The sequence below is a fragment of the Eurypyga helias genome, unplaced genomic scaffold, assembly GCF_000690775.1.
Source record: "Eurypyga helias isolate BGI_N326 unplaced genomic scaffold, ASM69077v1 scaffold22768, whole genome shotgun sequence".
Lineage (NCBI taxonomy): Eukaryota > Metazoa > Chordata > Aves > Eurypygiformes > Eurypygidae > Eurypyga > Eurypyga helias.
In genome coordinates, this window is record NW_010266719.1 from 31,870 (window position 1) to 55,399 (window position 23,530).

General features: G+C 38.0%; 1 protein-coding gene across 1 annotated transcript in view; it reads right to left on the minus strand.

Moving 5' to 3' along the window:
• Nucleotides 1-7,081, minus strand: part of LOC104513749 (roundabout homolog 1) — a gene marked incomplete at its 3' end in the record, with an annotated part of 38,912 nt that extends 31,831 nt beyond the window's left edge. Inside the window, exons 1-4 of the mRNA XM_010157203.1 lie at nucleotides 7,070-7,081; nucleotides 6,707-6,827; nucleotides 2,800-2,938; nucleotides 1,417-1,544 (exon numbers count right to left, since the gene is read on the minus strand). Coding sequence (XP_010155505.1) covers nucleotides 1,417-1,544; nucleotides 2,800-2,938; nucleotides 6,707-6,827; nucleotides 7,070-7,081 — 400 coding nt within the window. The remainder of the gene's footprint in view (nucleotides 1-1,416; nucleotides 1,545-2,799; nucleotides 2,939-6,706; nucleotides 6,828-7,069) is intronic.
• Nucleotides 7,082-23,530: the final 16,449 nt, after the last annotated feature.

The window sequence follows — 23,530 nt, forward strand, 5'->3', positions numbered from 1 at the left end:
GAATCAAGACTTAGGATCATGTTCCACAAAAGTGCCATTTTATTATAAAAATTTCCGAGATCTCACTCTAGATCTCTAACAGCTACCTAGTTTTTTCATTTCATATCTAAGTAGCACTGTTAACCTAAATGGGATTACAAGAACGTGTTTGCTTATTATTTTGAATAAGTCTGCGAAGGGTTAGGGCTACCAATAGCTTACTTCCAAAAATGTAACTGCTCAACCAGTCATAAAGCACATTTTCTTAGTACTAACATTTTACAAGAGTCACAGTTGATACAAGATGTGATTTTCAGAACAAATCGCCATTTAAAAAAATAATTCAGTGTTTACTTTTGAATAAACTGTCCCTATGTCTCACATGTTAGTCTTTTATTCTAAAACACTGGGCATAAGGGCTGGTTATTTTGCAAACATAAGATATCAGTTTTGATGTATAAACGTCATGGTGACTAACAAAACAGAACTCCTCAAAATTCTTGGGTTTATGAGAGCTTCAACAAAACAATTTCTATTTTCCTAACAGCCACAGATGTTAAGGACACCAAATACTTTTGGTGGAAAAGGGAGAGCAAGCTAAGGACAAGACCCTTCCTGTTACAGTAAATGTGTCAGAATAGAGGTCTGTTACCAAATAAAATACTTTTAAGCCTATACTTCCCCAGAACTCCATAATGACTAATTCCCACTGAACAGAGAAAAGGACAGGACCATCACTGCTTAGAAAAAAACATCAGGATGACATCATTGCCTGTCTGCTAGCCAGGAAAGGAAGAGAGGGATTATCTGAATAGTGAACATCTGGATTGTGTATATAAAGGCAATGAAGGATTTTTATACATATTAGTTCACTGAGTTCCACCGAATTTTTATCTTACAAAGAAACGGTAGTGTTACGATACGCTTTTATAATGAAAAACCAACAGCAATTCCAGTGGTCTGGGTTAGTGTATTAAAAGATACACAAACAGATTTATCATTCACTGCTCCTTTACTATATTTAATTGAAAAATCTGGCAGATATTTGAACTTATAACTCCTTCCTTTAGAGTTAAAACAATGTCATTTGGTAACACTGGTTTTCTTCTTTCTGTTAGGGTTTCAGATACAAAGATTCCAAGTGACATGATTCTGATCACACTGAAGTTCAAAATATATTCCGTTCCACATCCCAATGATGTAAAGACTGCTTACAAAAAATGTTACATGTGAAGTGCTTCAACTTAACAGAACTGAAACCAAGTTCATATTTTCTCATTTCTCTTTATAACACAGCACAGAGTTCCTGCATAAGTCACAACTCTAATAGTTGTGTGTAGACTCAACTAGTCTGCGCACAGCAATTCTATACAGTTACCATGCAAAAAAGATCAATTTCATTCTAGATTGGTATACTATGCAAAGAAACATTCTTACCTTGAACCGTTAGTGTTGCTGATGCCTCAGCTTTTCCAACCATATTTTCTGCAACACAAGTATATGAGCCCATGTCTCCTGCCGTAACTTTCCTGATTTTCAAGGTATGATCATCACGGATTTCGTACCTTTAGATACACACAGTAATAGACAATGAATAGGTATAATAGAACTTTGTACAGTTTCTGCAAAGTGTAAAAATATGGTGGGTTTGCTCTCAAATATTTTAATTTCTACATTTCCCTTAGAAATAAAACCAAACAAATCCTTATAATTCGATGATGTAAAAATAAAAGTTTAAAAAGCAAAATATATTTAGATATTTGAAAACCGTATTCTGATTTCCTTCTCAATGTGAGTCGGTTTTACTGACATTAGTAGACTGGCATAATACAATCGTAAAGCTCTAACGCAGAATGTTTTAATTGTTAGAACTCTTTTAACAAGTAAATATAATAGTTATTATTCTCCTTACAGTTTTTCCATCTGAATAAAGGGCATCTGTAATATGGTTGAAAAGAAAATAGTGTTCTCAAGATCAGAATTGCTTGAAAGTCAAGATAAATCACAACTCATTCTATAATTTTTTAAAAACATTAACGTGGCCTTTTACCATTTACTCTCCTTTCATCACCTTTTTTCTCTTCTTAGTATAATGCAGTCAATGTGTTTCTCTTTATGGGAAGTAGATTTTTCTCTTAGAAATACTACAATTTTTATAACAGCTATAGACTAGATTACCAGGAGGCTAGATTTGGATGGCCGGAGCCCACTGTTATAGGATTTTTTCATTCACCCCTCCCCTAATAGGTTTTTAGTTGGTAATTGGGAATTCTAAGTAAATAAATAAATACTATTTCTATCACAGAATGTTATTTTTTTTAATAAGGTGTTTTTACTTTTTGGCCTGAATTAGAGCAATAATAGAAAAATAAAGTTATTGGAAGCTTAGCAACAAAACCACGGCAGCTTTCTACGTTACCAGACTACATTTTGGATCAATTGCAATTCCAATATGTATTTTTTGATGTTGTAATTGACTTTGCTACTTGTTATACACTCTCCAAAATTTCTAGTAATTACAAAAGGCTCCTTAGGTGAAAAATCAATCTGTAACAAATATTAGTGACTGAGCTTAGTTATTTTTTGTTGTATTTGTCATGTGTTGTCACAACAAAAGCTTGAGAACAAGCTGTTCTTAAGTTTCAATATAAATCATAACTTCAATTAGAGCTCTAATTTCTAATGGTAATTAGAAATGTCTTGCTAGACCAAGCCAGGCCTTCTCCATTCAAGAAAAGGAAGTGCCAGCTGTCAAATGTTGAATGGCTACATTGTATATCAAGCTAGATGTCATAAAAAACGTAACTCAGTGTACTGCACCTTGCTTTTGGTAATTCCCCATCATCTTTCCTCCATCTTACTGTAGGGACTGGGTCACCTCTTGCCTCACACTTAAACTCTGCACTATCATCCACAGTTACAGCCAAATTACTTGGTCTCTTCACGAAAGATGGTCTTTCTAAAAGGAAAGGAAAGAAAACCGGGATTAGTTCAGCAGTTCTGTGCCCAAATTGTGATTCTCCCTGAACCGTGGCTGTTAGAGGTAGGGGGAGCAGGGTGATGAATCTGATGGAGGTGCCTCTCCGCTGGTCCCTTTGCTCCCAGCCCAAGGAAGAAAATCCGTAGCCTCGCAGACGGCTAGCGCTACGAACACAGCACAGGAAGCAGACAGGGTCAGCAGTGGCTCAGGATGCAAACGGCGACTTCCCTACTTCTGTATCGCCATCTCAGCTCATACAGCTAAAGGAAAACACAACCCACACAGAAAATCCAAGGAGACACTGATGCTCAGATCCTGCTGCAAGGCCCCAGACAAACGACCACTCATCTGCTGCTCTGCTTCAAGAAGACAGAAGGCACAAACCAAACATTATCGCCCTGGAGGTTTTGCCTAATGGTGCCTCTACACTTGAAGGTCAGGTAAGGCTCAGCACACTATCTGTGAGGCCGCTTGCGGGTGTCAGCAGCAGGCAGTGTTTGATGCAATCACTTCCAACGTTGCCTTTCACTAGCGCATGTGAAATAAAACAAGTCAGAAAACCCTCACAGTGTCCTCTCTATAATTTTTGTTCATAAAAACTGCCGTTATCCCTGAGTCACACTGTAGGACATGGTGACCCAAGTCTTGGCTCACCAGAGTCAGGTTAATTGCTGAATACTTTTTCTCAGGCTGTCTGAAACAAGAGTATCTCCGTGCAGGCTGTGCTATTCTGGCAACCCAGCTGCTAGCTGGAAATTTCAGGAAAGGGATCGACACAATTTTCTACCTGTAACGGGGTTTGAAGCTTTAGGGTGCTGGGCTATTCCTAGTTCCGCAGTTCCACACCAGGCTTGAGTGCAGTGAGGGTTGCACACACACACAGAAGGGAAGTGTTTTTAGCAATTTCTGGGATACTCCAGGAAAGATTGATTACCCATCGAGAAAGGCAGCAGAGGATGAAAATACAATAGGATGTCCATACAAGGGCAGGGAAGGTTTAACAGGAGAGTGCTTGGCAGGTTCCATTGCCTGAGGCAGGTGACCTTTTTGCCTATAAACCTGTGAAAGCTCTGAGGGAGTTGAGAAGGCAGTTGCATGTTTCGACTTGTATATATTAAAGATATAAATATCATCACCCTGTAACTGGAAGAGTCTGAGGCCATTGGCACAATCTGGAAGTGTGAATACCCAAAAATAAGCCACAGATCTCTCACAGGAGTACAAAAGCACCAGACAGAAGGATAAAGAGAATCCCATATTCTTAGTGTCTCACATTTGTGCTTGAAAAAGGTGATTCTGAGTATTACTTGGACTTGGTAGATAAAGATATAGAGGTTCAGTATTATAAAACTTTTGAGAATGATTTAAAAAGGACTGAAGTGGAAATGTGAGCGGAACAAAACCCTATAAAAAACCTTCCTTTATTCTCAGGGATGTCCAGACCAACTGGAAACTTGTGTTGTAGAAAACTTACCTTTGCCTGCAGTGCCAGGCACATAAAGTTACATGAAATAGTAAGTTGGTCTTTAAGCTGTTAGTTCTAGCCTGGGTTCATACACAAGAAGTGAGAAATTAAACACAGATGTACAGACATGAATTTAGCTGTGAATTAAAAAAATACAAACAGACATTCCCTTGGCCCCTCTCTTGCAGGTGCAGTAATAACGCAATCTGAATGCAAGAAATGAACATTCCAGATTAAACTTCAGAGTAGGAATAGTTTGGGGAGAATATTCAACTTAATTATGCAAGAAAAAAAGGACTAATCTGGTAAGGCCAGGACTGCTGCACAACAGCAAAACCCACAAGAGGCACATTGTTCTCTAGATCTGTTTCCTAAAGGAAGAGTAACAGTCCAAGAGCTCTTGTCTGCCCATTCATAACCCTCTTATTCAAACGCATAAACAGATAAGGAATACGAGCACTGACTTAAGTATCTATCTTTGTCACACAATTATTTGGTACGTACAAGGAAAGCTTAGCAAGGATCACATTGAAACTTTCTAATATTACAGTTTCTGGCACGCAATCCTTCCTCTGATCTAAAGCAGAGACCTAAAAGCAGGTGTTCAACTTCTAAATGACCAAAACTCATAACCAGAAGATTTATGTTGAAAGATTTTAATATACTAAGTCAGCATGTTTCTCATGCTTTTTCATGCATATCTAAGGCCTGAGTTGAAAAAATAAGGTGTATTAAAGATTTCTAGACACAGACTAGTAAGACATTCAAAGCTTCACTGTCCTGTTTTAAAAGAAATGCTCACTAGTTTTCCCAGGCTGAAAATCAGAAATATGTTTGAAGGAAAAACGAGATAAAGAAAAAGGCAAAGACAGGCCTCTCTCTGCAATGTATCCATCTTACAGGTGCTCAGCAAGAGTAATACTTTCCAGCCTGGATTATGTAACAGTCCATACCATGATTCCTTGGTAAGTAGTAGACTAGTGATGAACAATTAGCTGGTATGGTTAACTAGGAGCCCAGTGTCAGGACTTTACTCATGTAACCACAACTTCAAATTCTAGATGTTGCTTGGAAGTCCTAGAAGTCTATTTGAAAATAAGCTTCCTCTCAAGGCACTTTAAAAGTGCCTATAAATTAAAAAAAAAAACCCAACCAACCAATGAAAAAAAACCCAAAAACAACAACAAAACCACCAAGAAAATAGTATGGTGGATCATAGGAAGTCTTCCTTAGCTTCTAAAAAGTTACAAACCATCTGCTGGTTATTCACAACTTTAAGATGGCATAAAACTGCATAATATTATGGAAATGCCTGCTTCAAAAAAACCCTATGAACAGGACTTCAAGTTACCTTAGTCCTAACTCTAAGAAGTAGTGAAAACAGATAAAAGTGCCAAAGACTGACAAGACAGCTCTTAAACCTGAATTAAAAAAACAAAACAAAACACCACAAAAAACCCCACACAACAAACAAAAAGCAAAACAAAACTAAGCACAAAAAAAGCCAGGACTACTGCACGAGCACTGTGATGGAAACCAGTTTTTTTCGGAAACATGGCTTGGATATTCTCATCCTGTGATGATAAAACAGCTTAATTGTTACTGCAGAAGAAATAGGTATCTCCAGCCTCCCCTACTTTGAAGTAACAAGGGACACATTTTGAATGAAAACTAACAAAGCTGCATCCACAGTGATCATAAGGCAACTCTCCCATGCTGAAGGAATTCTGAGACTGCACTTAGAGTTACAGCTTTTTTTCTGCAATAGCAACAACAAAAAAAAAAAGGAGTTTTCACCTAAGCCCAGTTATCTTAATTAAAACCACATTTTTCGATGTTTAGAGGTTCTATCACTAGGACCACTTCAACATGTAGACCTGTTGTATCTTTACACCACTCAGTATACACAACTGTAAATGAAAGAACAATTATTTAAGAAATTCCCATTTTCCTGAAAAAGAGGGAAAAATTAAGCCTCCATTTCTTGGTGATGTTAATTTTTGTTTTGCTATTATTTTACAATACTGATGCAGTCAGTGAACACTGAAATTATTTTCAGTTTGAGAACTAAGAAAGTGTCTTCTGATCGCAAAAACAGTCCAGGGTGGATCACAAAGCCATTAATTGCCACCCGCTTGCTAGAACACAACCACAACAAAAACGTTTTCAACATAAACACTGAACAGGAAATAAATGAGAATGATCCTAAAGAAAAGGCTTGCTAGGAAAAAAAAAAAAGTTGGACATTCTCATTAACACAGTCTTAGAGGAGGAGTTCTTACCTAAAACAGTGAGCTCCGCAACTTCACTTTCACGTTCTCCCACCATATTTGTTCCGACACAAACATATTTGCCAGCATCATTCTTTCTTGTGTATGTGATCATAAGCTTTCCTCCTCTGATCTAGGACAAATCAAGGATAATAAAATACAATTTAATGTGAACTAGCAATTTAATAGTTTTTATCTTGGAAAAGGTTTTGTTACAGATAATGAAACAAAACAAATCATCAGGGATTTTCTAAATCATACAAAAAAGTGAAAAAAAAATTGCTATTAACCTCATTTCCTTCTCATATGCAAAAGGCTTGCCTCTTAGTTTTACATCAGTATGTTAAAACCTCTCAGATTAGGACCCCTATTTACATTTTTCTTCATTCCGCGTAAAGCAATACTGGCTGTTCAACAGCCTGTTTAATGCTTGCTGGAGTACAATTCCTTCCTATGTACTACTGATATAATCAGGTGGAGAGTAAAAATCAGTTTGATATAATCAGGTGGAGAGTAAAAATTAGCACTAAGATGACACAAGTCCCATTTTCACATCAAGAACTACAATTACTTTTTCTTGACAAGAAATATGTGTACATGATGCTACCGCTGGTCATGCCTGTTATTATTCACGAATTTTGTGTTTGTTTTGGTTTTCATTTCTTAAGGAAGCAAAGGAAATTTTATATTCTTTAGTTCTTCACCTTTAAATAAGTAATTTTAAAGGCTGATAAGCAGCTGGGCAGAAGCAATTCAGTCCTTATTGGGAAATTAATAACATTCTGCTCTTAATTCTGAATTCAGTTTTTGGAAGATAATGGAATTCCAATAACCCCAAAACTAGAAAACTTACTTCCCTTTTGTGATTCCAAACCTTATTATTTTATATAAAAATCTATATTAAATGCATACAAAAATATCTTCCTTCAAAAGTATTTACTTTCCCATTAGATTGACAAAATATTTGAACAAGTTTCAAAGTTCACCCAAATGCAGCAGAATTTGTGTAGGCAGCTGAATACGTACCACGTTTACTTTAATATACAAAACCATTGCTGAACTACATTAATTACATTTTTAAGCGAACTTGTGCTTATGAGTCCAATCACATGCGAAAACCACTGCAGTTCAAGGCATGGAGGGAAGGACACAATCAATAAAAGCCACATATGAAGCTACATGAAAGGGTTTAATGTGGTCAGTGACAAGGAGAAGAGTGTTCTCAATATGAAGTATATTGCTCAAGGTGCCTGCAGCTAGAAATCTATCCCTGAAAATTTGACATCTTGAGCAGCGCTGGGCTCTTATTATCATTGTAAGATGTACGCAGACAGAGATGACAGTCAGTTATTGAGATAAATGAACATGTGTGTGTAACCCAGATAGTGTTGCATACAAATTTCATTCTTTTGCCTTTGGCGCTCGTTTGAGAACAGAAAAGATATGTCCTTTATCATCCAGAAATCTAGTAATGATGAAATTTCAATGGGGATTTGATGCATGAAGAATGAAAAAATAAAGGTGACCTGCAAATGCATATTTTCTAAGAATCTTTGTGCACTGTGGATTGTTGACCACCTGAACTAGTAAACATGAGAAGAGAATGTAAAATACAACTAGAAGTCTACCTGCATTTATTCCTGTTTTACCTCTCCCTAACTCACAGAAAGCCAGTTTTTTCCAATTAACCTATGCAAAGGAAATCTTTAAAAAAAAATTTAGAAATATTTCCAGATGCATTTTGGGGGATCTGTATATCCAGATACATACGCAGAAAAACATACTTTTCATGTATATCAATACTGAATGTGCTGGAATTAGCAAAGAAACGGATTGACGTACCACATGAGTTTACCAAGTCAGTTGATGATTTCGAATCTACATAAACTGAAAGCAGGAATTTTCATGTCTTAAGCTCTTAAGTCCTACCCACATTCAGTAGCATTCGTGCTCCTGATTTTAGCACTTAAGAAAATCCCATTCAAACCCATTACAATATGACACAACTCCATATTCTGCACAAATTGTAACCTGCAGCAAGAACTATCCTAGGAATCACCACAAGACTCTCTTCAAAGCATAGATGGAGAGAAGCATTAAAGCAGAAAAATTTCAACAAACTACAAAAATCATTGCAAGCTGCTTTTCTTCCAACTTATTTGAGATTTACATAATGAAGGAGAGGCAGAGGAAACATTCCCTCATGGACTTTGAGGTAGACTTCCAAAGACATGACATGCCTACTGAAGGAAGCTGTGCTTCCAAGACGGAATTCTGAATGAATCTGGTTTATTTTTCCTAGGGGTTTTCTTCTGCTGATCTTGTTTGGTTTTTTGTTTTCCTTAAAACAGAAGGAGAGTTTAGAACTTAGCTACAGTGATGGCTATGCCACATTGAATTGTGACGAATTACACAGTTATAATAAAATGTACCACAAGTGCATGTGGAATTACATATGTCTGTAACCAGAGCATTCACAGATGGCTAGAAGAAAGCGTACTTCCGCTATTGGGTCATTACCCAAGTTTTCCGCTAAATTTTAACAATTAGATACCCACCATCGCAGTAAGATTGATCAAGCCCTTCTATTTATTAACAAGACATTGCAATTCAAAGCTGTGTCTCTGACAAATTTATCTTTTCTATGGAAAGTTCTCCACCTTTTTTCTCAATAGGAAATCCTAGAAATACCTACGGACTGTAGACCAGTGGCTTTAAGTAACGAAGTAGACAGTGAAATACATCCATGTGAGTTCTTGTAGGAACACAAAGAATCACAGCTGCTTTTCTTTGTCTTACTAAGTTCATATCCAGTACGTCCAGTACTGTAAGTTCATATCCAGTATTTAGAGCAGTAAAGAGCCAAATCACCTGTGGGGGCAAATCCTGAAAATGAGAACTATTCACAGTCTGTGGATACTTAACAGTTAATCGTGGTGTTTTATAATTTGAGTACTTCGGCTCTTCTCATACTTGTGCCTTTGCCCCAGAACACACCAGCTGGACTTTATAGTAGCACATGATATAATGGTTTGAAAAATGACAAGCAGTGTAACATTTCGTCCCAAACCTCCCGAAGAGTTGTTTCCATATTGAATACAAAGAGAAGTCCTTTCTTCCTAGTAAAAAAGATATAGCAAACAATTTTATTACACTACTCTGGTAGATGTTGCCTATCATGGGAAAAGAATTGCTTTGCTAACTGCCAAAGCTTTAAGTCCAATTTTGAAAAGATGGAAGTAAGTATCATGTTTCATTTATACAGAAATGATGCCAAGGCACTTTCTGACTTTTCACGCCTCTTCAGGATTCTGTTCTGTGCCTACCAGTAAATTTATCAGGGCTCTGCAAACAGAGAATACAGGAATAGCACTGAATACTGATGAGAGAAAAAAGGTTGGGATCAGTGGTTCACAGATGATCTTCAGTTGCCTGTAACACGTATGGATTGTTGTATGTACATTAGAGAATATATACAAAAAAACTATTGAAAGCTATTTTCTGACCTGCCTGCCTCACCATATTTTGCTCCTCATGACTAAATTGTTCATTCAAGCAAGTCCACTTCATTTATTTCTTTAAACAATAGTTGGAGATGTTCATACAGAAAACTCTAGGCACCCACAGAGTTAACTAGGTCCAGAATTGTAAATTATGGCCACCCAGCAGCAAAAAATCATATACAAATAATGAATCAACTTGGTAAACCAGTAAATCAAATCCATAAAAACTTACCCAAGGGTTCTACAACATAACACCAAGTATTCTGTATAGCTATACACAGACGTATTCTAAGACCATATTTTATATAACTGTGCGTGTTGTGTGTGCGTGTGTAAATTTCTGTATGTATAAATCCATACCCATCTGACTGTGTTAAGAAATATTTTTATATATGTGGGTGATTCATTTACTTTTCACAGAAATGTGCCATGAAATATGAGAAAGAATGAAGCCATGAGAGAAATGCTTGGGAAATCCAAATATAAAAGTGACCAGCATATTTTTAAAATTTATTTTAGCTCCTAGCTTAATTCTATTTAATAAATTAAATCTGCTATGTTGCAAAATAATTCTAAAGCAAACTTAAATTCATAAGAAAATGAAATTTAGACTGCCGAGTGAAACTGACCTCTGTTTGTATAGCTAGGGTTTCTGTATGTGCATATCACAAATTTGATATATTTCAGTCTTCTACAGTACAGTATACATTTTATTTATATTTTATTTATATGAAATGTGACAGGCATGTGATATTAACTTGTCAGACGTTTTTTTCTTTAAAAGAGTACCATCTTATCATAAATGACAATAAAACCATTAAAGAACAAGGCAGGTATGGGCAATTGTAATTAATAGTGTCACCAATAGTAGATACAAGTAAAATTGAGCTTTTATCTCCTGGGAAACAGAGTTTACTCATTTCCCTCCATGCAGTCTAGCATCCCAAAACAGATTAGCATATGACTTATCACTGCAGCATTAACTGTAAGGCAATGGAATGTTAGCAACAGAAGACAACTTTGCAATTTTAACGAAGTTGAGTAAAAAAAGAGCCAATGAATACCTATCTTAAACTTTTATTTAAAAATGCCTAGTTGCTCCAAACCTTATGAATACCTTGTATTCTTCCCTACCTATTATAGCATGCTTAAATGTCAGACACTACACATCAAAACGAGTTTGGAATAGGTCTTCAACAATGATGAAAGTTTGTTCTTTCAACTTCAAAGCTTAGACAGAGGAGTCTGTCCTGCATTCGGTTCCATTCTCTGGGACCCCAGGAAGGTACATGCTGCCTCCTCCAGATCAAACACACAAAAAATTCTGTTTGAAAGAAGTTTAAAACATACTTTCAAGTGGTCTTCCTGTGCCGTAAATCTGTCATGACAAAGTGCAAGTCAATGGTTCCCCCCTACCATACAGACCAACAAAACAGTCTTGCAATAACGCCAGGCTTGAAGGTAGAGTCTATAAAGGGTGGTGCAAAATGCATAGGAAGATAGCTTTACTTAAAAAGAAAGAGCATTTAAGGTAGATAAAATGACAATAGATCAAGCTGCTGTTTCTGGCACCCCTGCCAATCTGGCCAGGACACACCAGAGTCACAATCAGATTCAAGTTTGCCTTCTCCTCTTTTATGGCCTCATTATTAATGGCTATATCCACAAGAAGATGGATATCTACAAAGACTTAAGGGTTATCTGTGTCCTGAATTGTTTGTTGACTTCAGAGGCAGATGAGCATTATTCAGCCCTTGGCATTATCACAAGACACCAAACATCAGAATTACCACACGTGTTTGATACTTCATCCAACTAACAAGATAGCTGAAAAAGCCAAGATATATTCAGAATGTCATTAATCAATTTCAGAAAAATTCATACCTCAACATATACAGTTCTCAGAGATTTTAAAATTGAAACAACACGGAACTTATTTTCTATAACCATTTGGCTTTTGTTAATTACAAAGGAAGATTTAAATCAAAATAGGCCATACTGGCTCACATTTATCAGAACCACTTTCTGAAGAGAGAGCTTCAGACTATGATTATGTGAAAATATTTGAACCAGTAAAATCCTGAAATGTTTTCACACCTACAGTACAAAACATTTGCTATGTAATGCTTCCTTTCTTATTGTAAACAAGATTACAGTCCTCCTGCAACAAAAGCACGTTACGATTACCTTCATGGCCTTAAATCCACTCTCCCAAGATATCAAAGAAAAGAAATTAGCAAACACTTGCCTCAGAAACTGTTTTTCACAATACCGCTGGGTACAGAAAACACACTAAACAATGAACAGGCAACACATATGTAAAAATTACATGGAACTAAGCAATATTTCTGCAACACCCAAAGAAAGCCCAACATGGGGATGAGGTGTTTGTAATGACAACTCTGATATTTCTGCAAAACTGTAAGTTTCACCTCATGCGTGCATCTCCCCTGGATGCAGTGGTGCCTACGCTTTCATTGCAATCAGTGACTGAAATCAGAAATAAATGTGAACTTGAACTGAACTTGGTGTCTGGTATGTCTTCAGTTCTCTCCCCTTAAGCAAGTCAGGTGACCTGAAGAATCTGTTACACAGGATTTTTCTTTTAAGAATCACCACTGATGTGTTACTTACACACTGCCAAGGATAGAATCCCAGACCAGCTGGGGTTAATTTGCCACACAAAATCTCTCAGGTTTTAATTACGTTACCTAAAGTACCACAAATATAATATTGAAAAAAAAAAAAATTCTAACAAACTACAAGTTTTAAAACACAAAAAAAAAATCCTACCTGGTAACCATAAAAGCAACAACACAGCCCAAACCTGCAGAGGAATTTAGCAGATTATTTCCCAGGAAGAGCGCCTGCACCGCTAAAGACAGAGGCCAGACCACTCTGACTGGCTGTGTCGAAAAGCCCCCACGAATGAAGCCAATGGCGGTTTCGGAGTGGCTCTCTGGGGACCCCAGGGGCCCATTTACATGACCGGACCAGACTCTGCAGAGATTTTCCAGGCTGCAGAGCATGTCTGAACCCTGCAGACAGCACCGGTGGGGTGCAGGGGGGAGGGGTACCAGCATCATGACGTTCAAAAGGGGTATGGACTCTGCTCCTGATTTCAAGGGGATTTCCATTCCTAACTTTCATTGTAGGTATTGACCAATGCTGTCTTGCTTTTCTAAGCTAGGAGTTAATGTTGTCAGGACAACGACATGGATTTAAAACAACTTGGTGTCACCGGGTGTAGTTCATCAAAAGGAAATTTCCTACTTTCCCCTAAGGAAAGAGAAACTCTACAGAGCCCATCTCCAGCAGCAGAGTCCTAACTTTCAACTTCAAAGCTTACAAGCACGGGTAGATAAAACTTCACTAAGCCTTGTAATCTGACGAAAGACATTTCTCAGAGCGCAGATCTCTCACAGCTATTGTGCCAAAATACGGGACTTTTCAAGGTCTTCTAAAGGGAACTGTTCTGACAGGACCACAGTTATCAAGAGCTTGGAAGTAGATGTTCATAGGTGTTCTTCTACAATGAACTCCCACAGGAAATTGGAAGGCCTTTAACATGTAAAACAAAGGTTCTCCTAGTCTTAAAAGTACAATTGTGACACAACAACAAAAGTATTACAGTCTGAGAAGAGAGAACAGGAATAAAAAGAATTATTCAAAATTTTTCTCTTAGCATGGTTTTCAGCTTTGGTCATTATTTTCAGCTTTGCCTTCAGTCATTCAGTGCCCTGAGATGCAGCAGATTTGGCTCAGACTCCCACTTGCCTTGGGGAGAGAGCATCCCCTCTGAGACTGGTTCCTCACTGCTGGCTCCTCACTGACCCACTGACGTGGATGCGAATTACAGGTTCCCGGTCCTTCCTTTGACCGGGAGGTGCACTTCCTGAACTCGATTGCCTGTGAAAGCTTTCCTCCCTGGAGCAGGCTCAGCAGGTTCCCAAGGGAAGAAGGAATTTCTGCCTTCCTCTGGGGGTAAACCTGAGCCTTTTATGGCAGAGCACACAAACTGAGAACCAAACTAAGCAAAGAAAAAAAATGTCACAGGTGGCAAAATGCAGTTTTCATACATTTCCAAGTTGGTATTTTGACAGTTTTGAATTTTGAGACAGATTTGACTAGTCATTCAAAACATTTTCTTTCAAAACTTTACAATGCAGTTTACTTCCAAAGAAACGTTGGCACCACCAACTAAACACTACAGATAAACAAATATTTTGCAAAATGTAACCTTGAAAAAATATGAAATGTTTTCCAACATAGTTACTAAAAACCTGCTGATTCTCTGACTTTTTATGAAGATGACATGGAAATGAGACCATGCTTCAAAAAACGCACATAAACCTGGCTTAAGTTTCTAGTGCATTTATCTCTGACTGAGACTAAGCTTAGTATAACTCTAACTTTTATACGAAGGCCATGTTGGACATACAGAGTTGCAGAAACATTAAACCTTTCACATCATTTGTTTAACACTGTCAAAAAAGAGAACACATGCACCACATTGTTCATTTTTCATGAACAGTTAAACACAAAAGTCATATATTAATCTGCCACATTTCACTCTTCCATCAGCGATCGCTGCAGCTCTTGTGCCTGCAGCACATGCAAATCATAAATCACAGATTTCCTTGTGTTTTTTGTGGTCTGCACACAAGCTTTGTGCTACAGGACTGAGAGAAAAACCTACAGTCACAGGCAACCACAAGCAAATTGGAACGTAACTTCCATTTTTATTGAAGGAACACTGCAAAGCCACTGGGCTAGACGTTACAGCTATAGATAAGAACCCTGCTTGGAAGATGCAAAAATATAAACTTATGAAGAATAAGGAGAATGTATGCACAGAGAGGTAAAATCAAATCCCCCAATCTTCCCAGCCCACACAGAAGCCCAGCGACACTGTTTTTATTTTCACGCTCAACTTTAGATCCTCCAGAGTGACTCAGGAGGCAGCGAGTGAGTGACCTGTAGATCTCAGTCCATTCACAAACGTTCAGCCCTCTGTGGCCACAGGGGATGGTGCAACATAACCCGACCTTTAGCAATGGACAGTGAAGACATGAGCTACTTGGGGTTCCTGTTACTCTCAAAATAATCCAGCACAGGTTGCGCAGGACAAAGCACCCACTGTTTGCATTCTCTGTGTGCACTGGGAGAGCTGCTCCCCGATGCTCATGCATTTCCCATCACCATCCTTTAACTACGATACCCTCTGAGGGTTGTTATTTGTGGGCTACTGCTAGGCTCGCCACTGAGAAATGCTGCTCCAGCGTCAGAAGGAACTGGCTGCCCACCAGCTCTGCTCTTCCCACTCAGGACTTGCCTCTGGAGCAGCGAACCCTTGAAGATACCAAAGCCTGAAGAATGGTGCCTCTCCCCTTGCCCCTTCTGTTTGCGGCTGGGGGCTGCCCCAGCCATTCAGGGGGGCTCTGCAGCCCTGCTGGGACAATTGCTTCCTTTGCAGCAGCTTCTCACCATTCCTCTCAGGAGCCCCAGTGGGTTTAAACTCCCGGGGTAAAAGGGTATTTTAAACTGCACCAATGGAAAAGGTGCAGATATAAAAAAAAAAAAAAAAAAACCAAAACCAAACAAAACCCCACCAAAAAACCACGCTGGATGGGGGGGAGAAACGCTGGAAATATCAGCTGCTTGACTTTTGCCATTTGTATTTACAAAGCAAACTACGATCTAGCTGGCCAAGTTCTGCTGGAGCTCAGTGTCTCCTGTTGTGGCAGTTTGCTGTTGGTGGAATGGGCTTGTAAGAGTGACAGAGAAATTAAAATTACCCAGCACTTTCATTTTCCCAGTTTTTCTTGTGGCTGCATGCATACCTTTTTTTAAACTAGTATTGTCCTAACATAAAGAAGCAGCTTTGACATCTTCTGTGTGAGCAGTGTAAAAACACATAACGAATAGGAAACGATATTTACAGTCAAAAAAAAAAAAAAAAAAGGTGTTACCTCATTGGATTTCAGTTCCTTTCGAATGAATTACCTTTCTCATGATAGCGATGGGAAGTTAAAAACTGCAATTGCATTCTCACAGTAAACTTTCCTTCCTAAAAACACAGAAACAGCCACACTATGCTTCCAAAACAGATACAAACCCAAATGTTCAGTCTGAAGTAGACTCAACTTTTAAAGACATTACTGTGCCTTTGCCAGCTACTTAGCATGACAAACAGAAAAGACATACTTTTGCATTTAAAAGACTCATCTACCTAACATTTTGGCCAAAGTTTTCAAAAGCAGATTGCAAAAGTTAGGACTCCTTGGCTGCTGGGTAAGGTATGGGGTAGTCAACATTTCTGACTATCAGATGGACACAGGGACATGTCCAGGTAGTCAAGTTTGCAATTCCACTTTCAAAACCTGGTTCTGAATGCAGATCACCAAAAGGTGCTGCCTGTAGCCCACAGCATGCAATCCACAGAGTGCCATCCTGACTGATCCCGGGCCATTTACTCATGGAAGTCAGAGCTGCCCGCAGCTGGACCCCCACCGAGGTCTGAACTCACCACTCCTTAGACATTCTAGGGCTCCCATCAGCGCCCCAAGTACATAGAAATATTTATGGGAAAATGATTTATGACTGTCATTTCTCTGTGTTGTTCCTGTTACTGCACTCTCTTCCACGGCTGACTTCCCATGCTGATGCACCTCAAGGAAAAGGTGAGCAAAGTGATGCAAACACACACACTGAAGAATTCTGTGGAAAGTTGATGTCTGGGAAGAAGCATGAAAGACAGTCTTTAAAGGACTGTCTTGACAGTCTCTATGCAAACAGAAGACCTTATCAATAAACTTCCTTAGTCTTCCTGCCTCCCTTTCCAACATGAACAAGCATTAAAAGGATCAACCACTACTGCAATACGTAAGCAAATTTCAGTAGGTCACATCAAGTACCCTCATGTCTGCACCAAGGCATAACCTTACAGCAAATTCTGTCAACAGTAAAGTTTACCCTCGTTTATCTTAGAGGATGTTTGTTCTAACACAGATCCACTTGTTTCTCTTATTTATGCTCAGAAAAGGTAAAGAAATGATACTCACTACCCTTGCAAATTAATTTTTAATGGAAAACTAGTAATACGTTTTCAAACCCTGAATTAACATTCAGAAATTAAAAGTTCTAAAAAACCCTCAGGCATGATGAACATCAAAACTAAATAATCGGCTGAACTAAGAGAACACCATGCACTGTTCTTTGCATTACACTATTAGGGATTACACTTCATGTACTTCGTACAGGCTTTTACTAAGAGAGGCATATTGCTGACTTTTCTGAAGAAAACGGAGGCCAAATTCTGCTGAAAATGGAGGTCAGTTATGACCAGACAAGCCATCATTTTAGAGAATGTTTGGTAAGGGAAAAAAGAATGTTCTGCTGTTCTAATAATCCTCTTCACTTTTCAAATAGCTCCACATGCTACTAAACATTTGACACAAGTGCCACAAAACTTTTTAAAGTTTTGTCCTTTGATGAGATCCACTTTCAGTCCATTGCAATGAAATGCTAAATGTTTTCCACAGACTTAAAGTTTGGTAAGAAATGTTTGGTAGAATATAATATGAATACTTCTACTAGAATTCAGAAAAAAATATTAGATTTCTCAATACAGTAATTCTGGAAAATCCTACTAGATTCACACTTTTGTTCAAGACCTGTAAGAACTAAAGAACGGATGCTGTACTATAGATACTATTACTGACACTTTCAAACACGCATGCAAAGAACCATCTGATATGCAGGCCATTCTACGCATAGAATATTACAATATCATACTGCTGTATTTAGAGTTGCCTTTAATAATGTGTTAGATTTTGATCTAGGCTCATTCTGCTCACACAGCAAGCTAATTTCGTAGCAGGATTGCCTGGAAATATACCACAAAGGTATGGGCCTATGATTCTAATGGTAACTTTTCAACAAATGCTTAGGAGAAATTCACCTTGAAGTGGAGGACTGGGCTTTTGCTGAGCCTTGACACGTAGCCCCAAGCAGCAACTCTGTTCCTGAGACATTAAGAGGAGGTGAAAACCAAAGCAGGAAGAGGGATTTAATAAGATGCACACTTCCTTGAGGAGTGGAAGACCAGAAGCTCATTAAGTGGGGATTTGGAAGAAGGTATACATATGGGATTCCATTGGAAAGAAATTTTAGATGCTAAATTAGTCAGCTAGGCACGCAGATACTAGAGTGGGTTGAAATGTTGTTTCTTTTTCTGTATGATCATGTAGTTAAATAAACAATACTTTTCTTTTTCAGAAAGCTCTTTCATAGCATTGTCAATCACAGTTCAAACAGTTCCAAAGGGAATAACCATCGGATTACATGTAACTGGAGTTAGTGTAGCTGTTACACTGACTACTATAAATTTCCAGAGAAGTTCAAGAGAAGGAAAATGACATAAATCTAACTGAAAGCAGCGAGTGATTTAAGGCTTGTTGCCTGAAAGACTGTGTTCAAAGTGTTCATGGAGAGGACAGGAAAGGATACAACATTGCCCCATTAATACCTCAACTCTCTCAACTAAATACAGTGGACTAGCATATGGTCTGAATGTGGCAGATAGGTCTACACAGGTACCTGCTTTAAAGACTGCGTTTCGTAGAAATGAAGGATGAAAGAATACAAAAGTAAAACCTAGTAGACTACGTGCTGCTTGGGATTAAAAGCAATCGCCCCATTAGACAAAACAAAAGTTGCACTGGCATTCTCCACTGCACCTCAACAAATAAGTCATCTTTCTCTTACGAAACATTTCAACATTAGCTAGTGTCAATTCTCCAATTAGAATATGTGGAAGTCATTTGAAACAATGTAGAAGAGAGAATAAGACTGATTCTGGTACCTATTCCTTCCATTATTTCATGAACTGAAAACTGATGGGCATTAACAGTATCCAAAAGCAGATCCAGCCAATCAAATGGCCTACGTGGTTTATCAGAGAACAACCTTGGGAAAAAAACAAAACACAGCTCTGCTAAGAGCACATTTATAGGTTTCAACATATTAAAACAGTATTTCCATTCGTGTTTGGAAAATATGTGGCAACAGACTTCTCTTATAAAAGGGTTCCTTTGCCTAAGTATCAGTCCCACAGACAAACCCACTATTTGCAAATATAATTTTCTGGGTTAGCAAACCAAAGCTTGTTTTAATTATAGCCAGCTAATTATCTGACAACATACCTTGATAAGACAATTCCAAATAAACAAAGTGTCCTTAGTCTGTCAGTAGCTAGAACTTATCCCACAAAGCCAATACTTAATGATGTCTGTTTGTCTGTCACCACACACTTTTTTGCACTGTGTGGCTATGTAGTACTGCAAGCAACAGTTCAGGTATGAATCTACCATTTTCAAATTTAAAAAAAAAAATTTTCCTCAAATTTTAATTCTGCTTATAGCCATATAGCTATTATTTTAATAATTTAGGAAAAACAGAGGTGAAGCTGTACATTTTAAAATTTCCTGTCTATATTAATATAAAATTAGGAAGAAATATAATTCATTCTCAAACATCATCAAAACATAGTGCTATGAAAAAAACGAGGTTTCTGTTTAAGTTGCCCACACCAGCATGGGTTGATAAAGGCTCCAAATGAACAGGTATCCCAAACACTGCAAGCTGTAATGATGTGTTAACCTTGGTGACAGTCAGAAGAGAAGGATCAAAGGTTCCGCTGGCATCTCTGGGGGTGATCCTTCAAGGTGAATTTGAGACTCATTGACAGGGCAGTACAGTAAAACTGACACTGCAGTCTAAGAAGCATATATCTTACTAAGATGAAGAACTGCCTTTTTCTTGAACTCTGTATTCAGAGCAGTAGAAGTAGCCTTTGTTAAGATGGGAAAACACAGGGAGTGTGTTTCGACAGTTTGGCACTAGTCGAAATACTAAAAGTGAACATTTTCAAAGGGTACCACCTATTTTTGAATTGTAAATAATTACCAAAAGCAGGCTTGCAGGTTTATTTATTCTGGTTGCTCCAGCTACTCTTAATTTTGAAAATTTTAAAGGTTATTTCCCCATGTCCTACCTAAGATGTCCAAATTGCTAAAATTAAAGTTTATCCTCCTACTGCAAAAACCCGTTACAACTACATACATTAGTTCTCTTCAGGAATAACAGATACAATATATGACCTTTTATACCACAAAAGCCTTTGATTTTGGATTACAAAAGTAAAGTAACAGCTGTCATCTCCAGTTGGTAATTCGTAATATTTAAGAATGACAAATGTAAAAGATACCAGCAAGACATATAATATGGAATTTTTCTTAGCAGGAAGTCTCATTTAGGACAGAAATGAGAATGAATATGGAGCATGTCCATGAAACTGCAGCTGGCTAAAGGAAAGTAACTTAGTGACAAACATGCCAGTAACAATAAATAGTGAAGCGGTAACAGCAGCAGCAACAAAAAGATGAAGAACATGAACTCATTTAGCACTTCAAAAAGGGGCTTCTCCCTTGCTATGAATTACACTAGATACTTTCTTGGAAAGGGTGAAATACCAGTCTCAGTGAAGACAATGGTTAATACTTACAGTGATTTCAGTAATGTGAGAATTTCACACTGAGAGTTCAGGATGTGCGCGAAGTGTATTTTCATGAAGCACACAAACCACCGTCATTGTGAATGTACATTTCCCAGGAGTTATAATCACACTAAGTACCTAAAGACACTCCTAGTTTATTCATAAACTTTTGAGATCCTTGAATACAAGGGACTGTTATTTCAAAACTACTTTGATACTTTAGCATATAACTTGAATGGTAAAAAGAAGTTTTCTTTAAAATAAAAGAGTATCTCAAAATATTTGTCGCTAGGCTAGATCCTGCAAATATACAATCTCAAACACCTTGAGTAGAGCATGGCCTGAGTACATAAGTGCAAATATTACTCTACTGTCTACCAGACAGAGCCTGTTCATGATTTAGGGTGTAATATAACACTTAGGACTTGGCAAAGTGGCACAACACAGCTTTGTTGCAACAGCGTCAGGCTACTTTACATGTATGAATGAATTCAGTCCCACGACTCATGACGTGCTGAGTAAGACATACTGAAGAACTTCAAGGCTTGCCCAAAATCACACAGGAAGATTGCAGCAGCCCTGCAATCTGCTTTGCTTAGTCTGCAGACTTTCTACCTCAAGGCAATCTTTCCTTTACTGTACAATAATTTTCTCTGTAGGAAAATGTTTTGCAGCTCACTTCTAAAATCGTGTTGCAATGACTGTCTCATGCTAAAGACAGCTCATCTTTAATTCTATTCAGTGTACAGGTCTGTCAGAGGGCAGAACCACTCATTCCTGGAGTACCCGCCATGAACCATAAAATAGCTTCAAATACCTGCAGCTTCACTTTACCCTGAACAAGCAATTTTTTTTTCCTACTTGATTTACGTCAGGTCTTACTCTGAGAGAAATCCTCAAACTGAACACCAGAGTTCACAGTAGTCCTAAAAGACAGATGAACAGGAAGAGCAAGACCTGCAGAGCCTGCAATATGGGCCATGGTGCAAGGAAGCCAAGGCCATCATGTCAACATCTTTCACTTGCAAAATCTTGGCATTCTGAATGGTACAGCCACTTGGAAGAGGAATGATGCAAAAGAGATCTCAAGTCAATTATTTTGCTCAAGGAACCAAACATTTTGTGAGGGAAGGCAAAGTTACTTAAGCATACAACTCCATGGCTACTTTCAAAATTAAATATATTCCATGCAGCACTAAAAATAAGATATATACCAGGAAAGCATTTCGCTTTCTCAAGTTTTATTAACAGCATTATTTTTCCTGGAAGGTTTGTGGGGTTTATTCCCTTTTAAACACATGGGGGAGGAATGTACTCGCTTTTCCCCCTCTTACCTCTCTGTAATTTATTTTCTGCCATGCAGCCAGAACCAGGAGGCCTAGCAGAGACAAGTACACAACTGACAACAACAGTGCACAGATTTAGAAAAAAAATTAATATAATTTAAGTATAACTAACCACCCACACTTCCACATTAAATAAAAGAACAATCTTAATGTGCCCATGCACCAAAGAGATTCTTGTTACAGAATGATTTTTGAGGAGGACAAAAAAAAAATTCAGTTAATTGCTCAATGGAGCATTAGTATTAACAAAAATTGTCCTACAGCTACATAAGGAAAGAAAGTAGGCTTTTTTTCTTTCCCTTTTAAGGAAGGCAACCATAAGAAGGCAGACATGGTCCTGCATAGTATTACACAGGAGTCTGAAATAACACCTTGCAATGTGTATGTTAGTCCCACACCACTGCACGTGGTGAATATCTGAACTTGGCAGTAAGTAATTGTGAGTATATTATTACCTGGAGAGAGAAGTACTCTGTTGGGTTGAGGAAACCCAAGAACTGAAAAATTATTATTTTTGAAGTGCTGTGATTTGGACTAGACTTTTCATATAACCAGAAGCATCACAGGAAACTCAGTAAGGCAAAACTATCCAAACAAAGTGAAATAAGCAAAAAATGAAGTTGACAGAACTTTCAAAAAGTAGACCAAAAAATCAAAGCAAACCAAACAAGAAGCTCTAATCACTTACATCTGTTCAAGGCTCCAAAAATGGGCACTGTTCTTCTCTACTATTTTTATTCTACATTTTTCTTGTGATTATGAGAACATAATATGTGCAAACTCAGCACATAGATTGTTGAGGTTTTATTAAACATGCTTTTAGAGTTAGTGTCATTTTTACTTTACAAAACTAATTCCTAAAAAAAGCATGATACACAATAAAGTCTCAGTTAGGAGTTACCCGATATTTAGATTTTAAGTGACAACATGTGGCTGCTGTGGTGTGCAAGCAACCAGGAATATCAAAAATGCCAAGAACAATCAAATTTATAACATCCACTAGAGACTTTCAAGAACAAAAATGTACTCTTTTTTTTTTTTCTTCTTCACTCCCAAATGGAGAGATTTTCAGTGTTTGGAAAACAGTGAACACAGTGAGGAGCTGGGTTGCTTCACTTCACGGATACAGTCTTGCCACAATACATTGATTTCTGTAGGATATTTGTGTGTTAAAAGATCTTTCATGCTTTACTAATGGACATACATCTGTATACGAGTATAAAGTAAACAAATAGGGTAAAAAAATAAAGTAAAAGGTTCACAGGTCCAGGAGTCTGCATGAAAAACTTTGGAACGTGGAAGATTCCTAGTGGTTTTTTGCATGTTTGAGCTGTAGGATCCTAAGTCCCACATCCAACGCGCTGAACTCTGAATGTGTTTTCTGTCTGCACAGTGTGCAAGCTTCCCAGTGTCAGTCCTAACGTTCAGC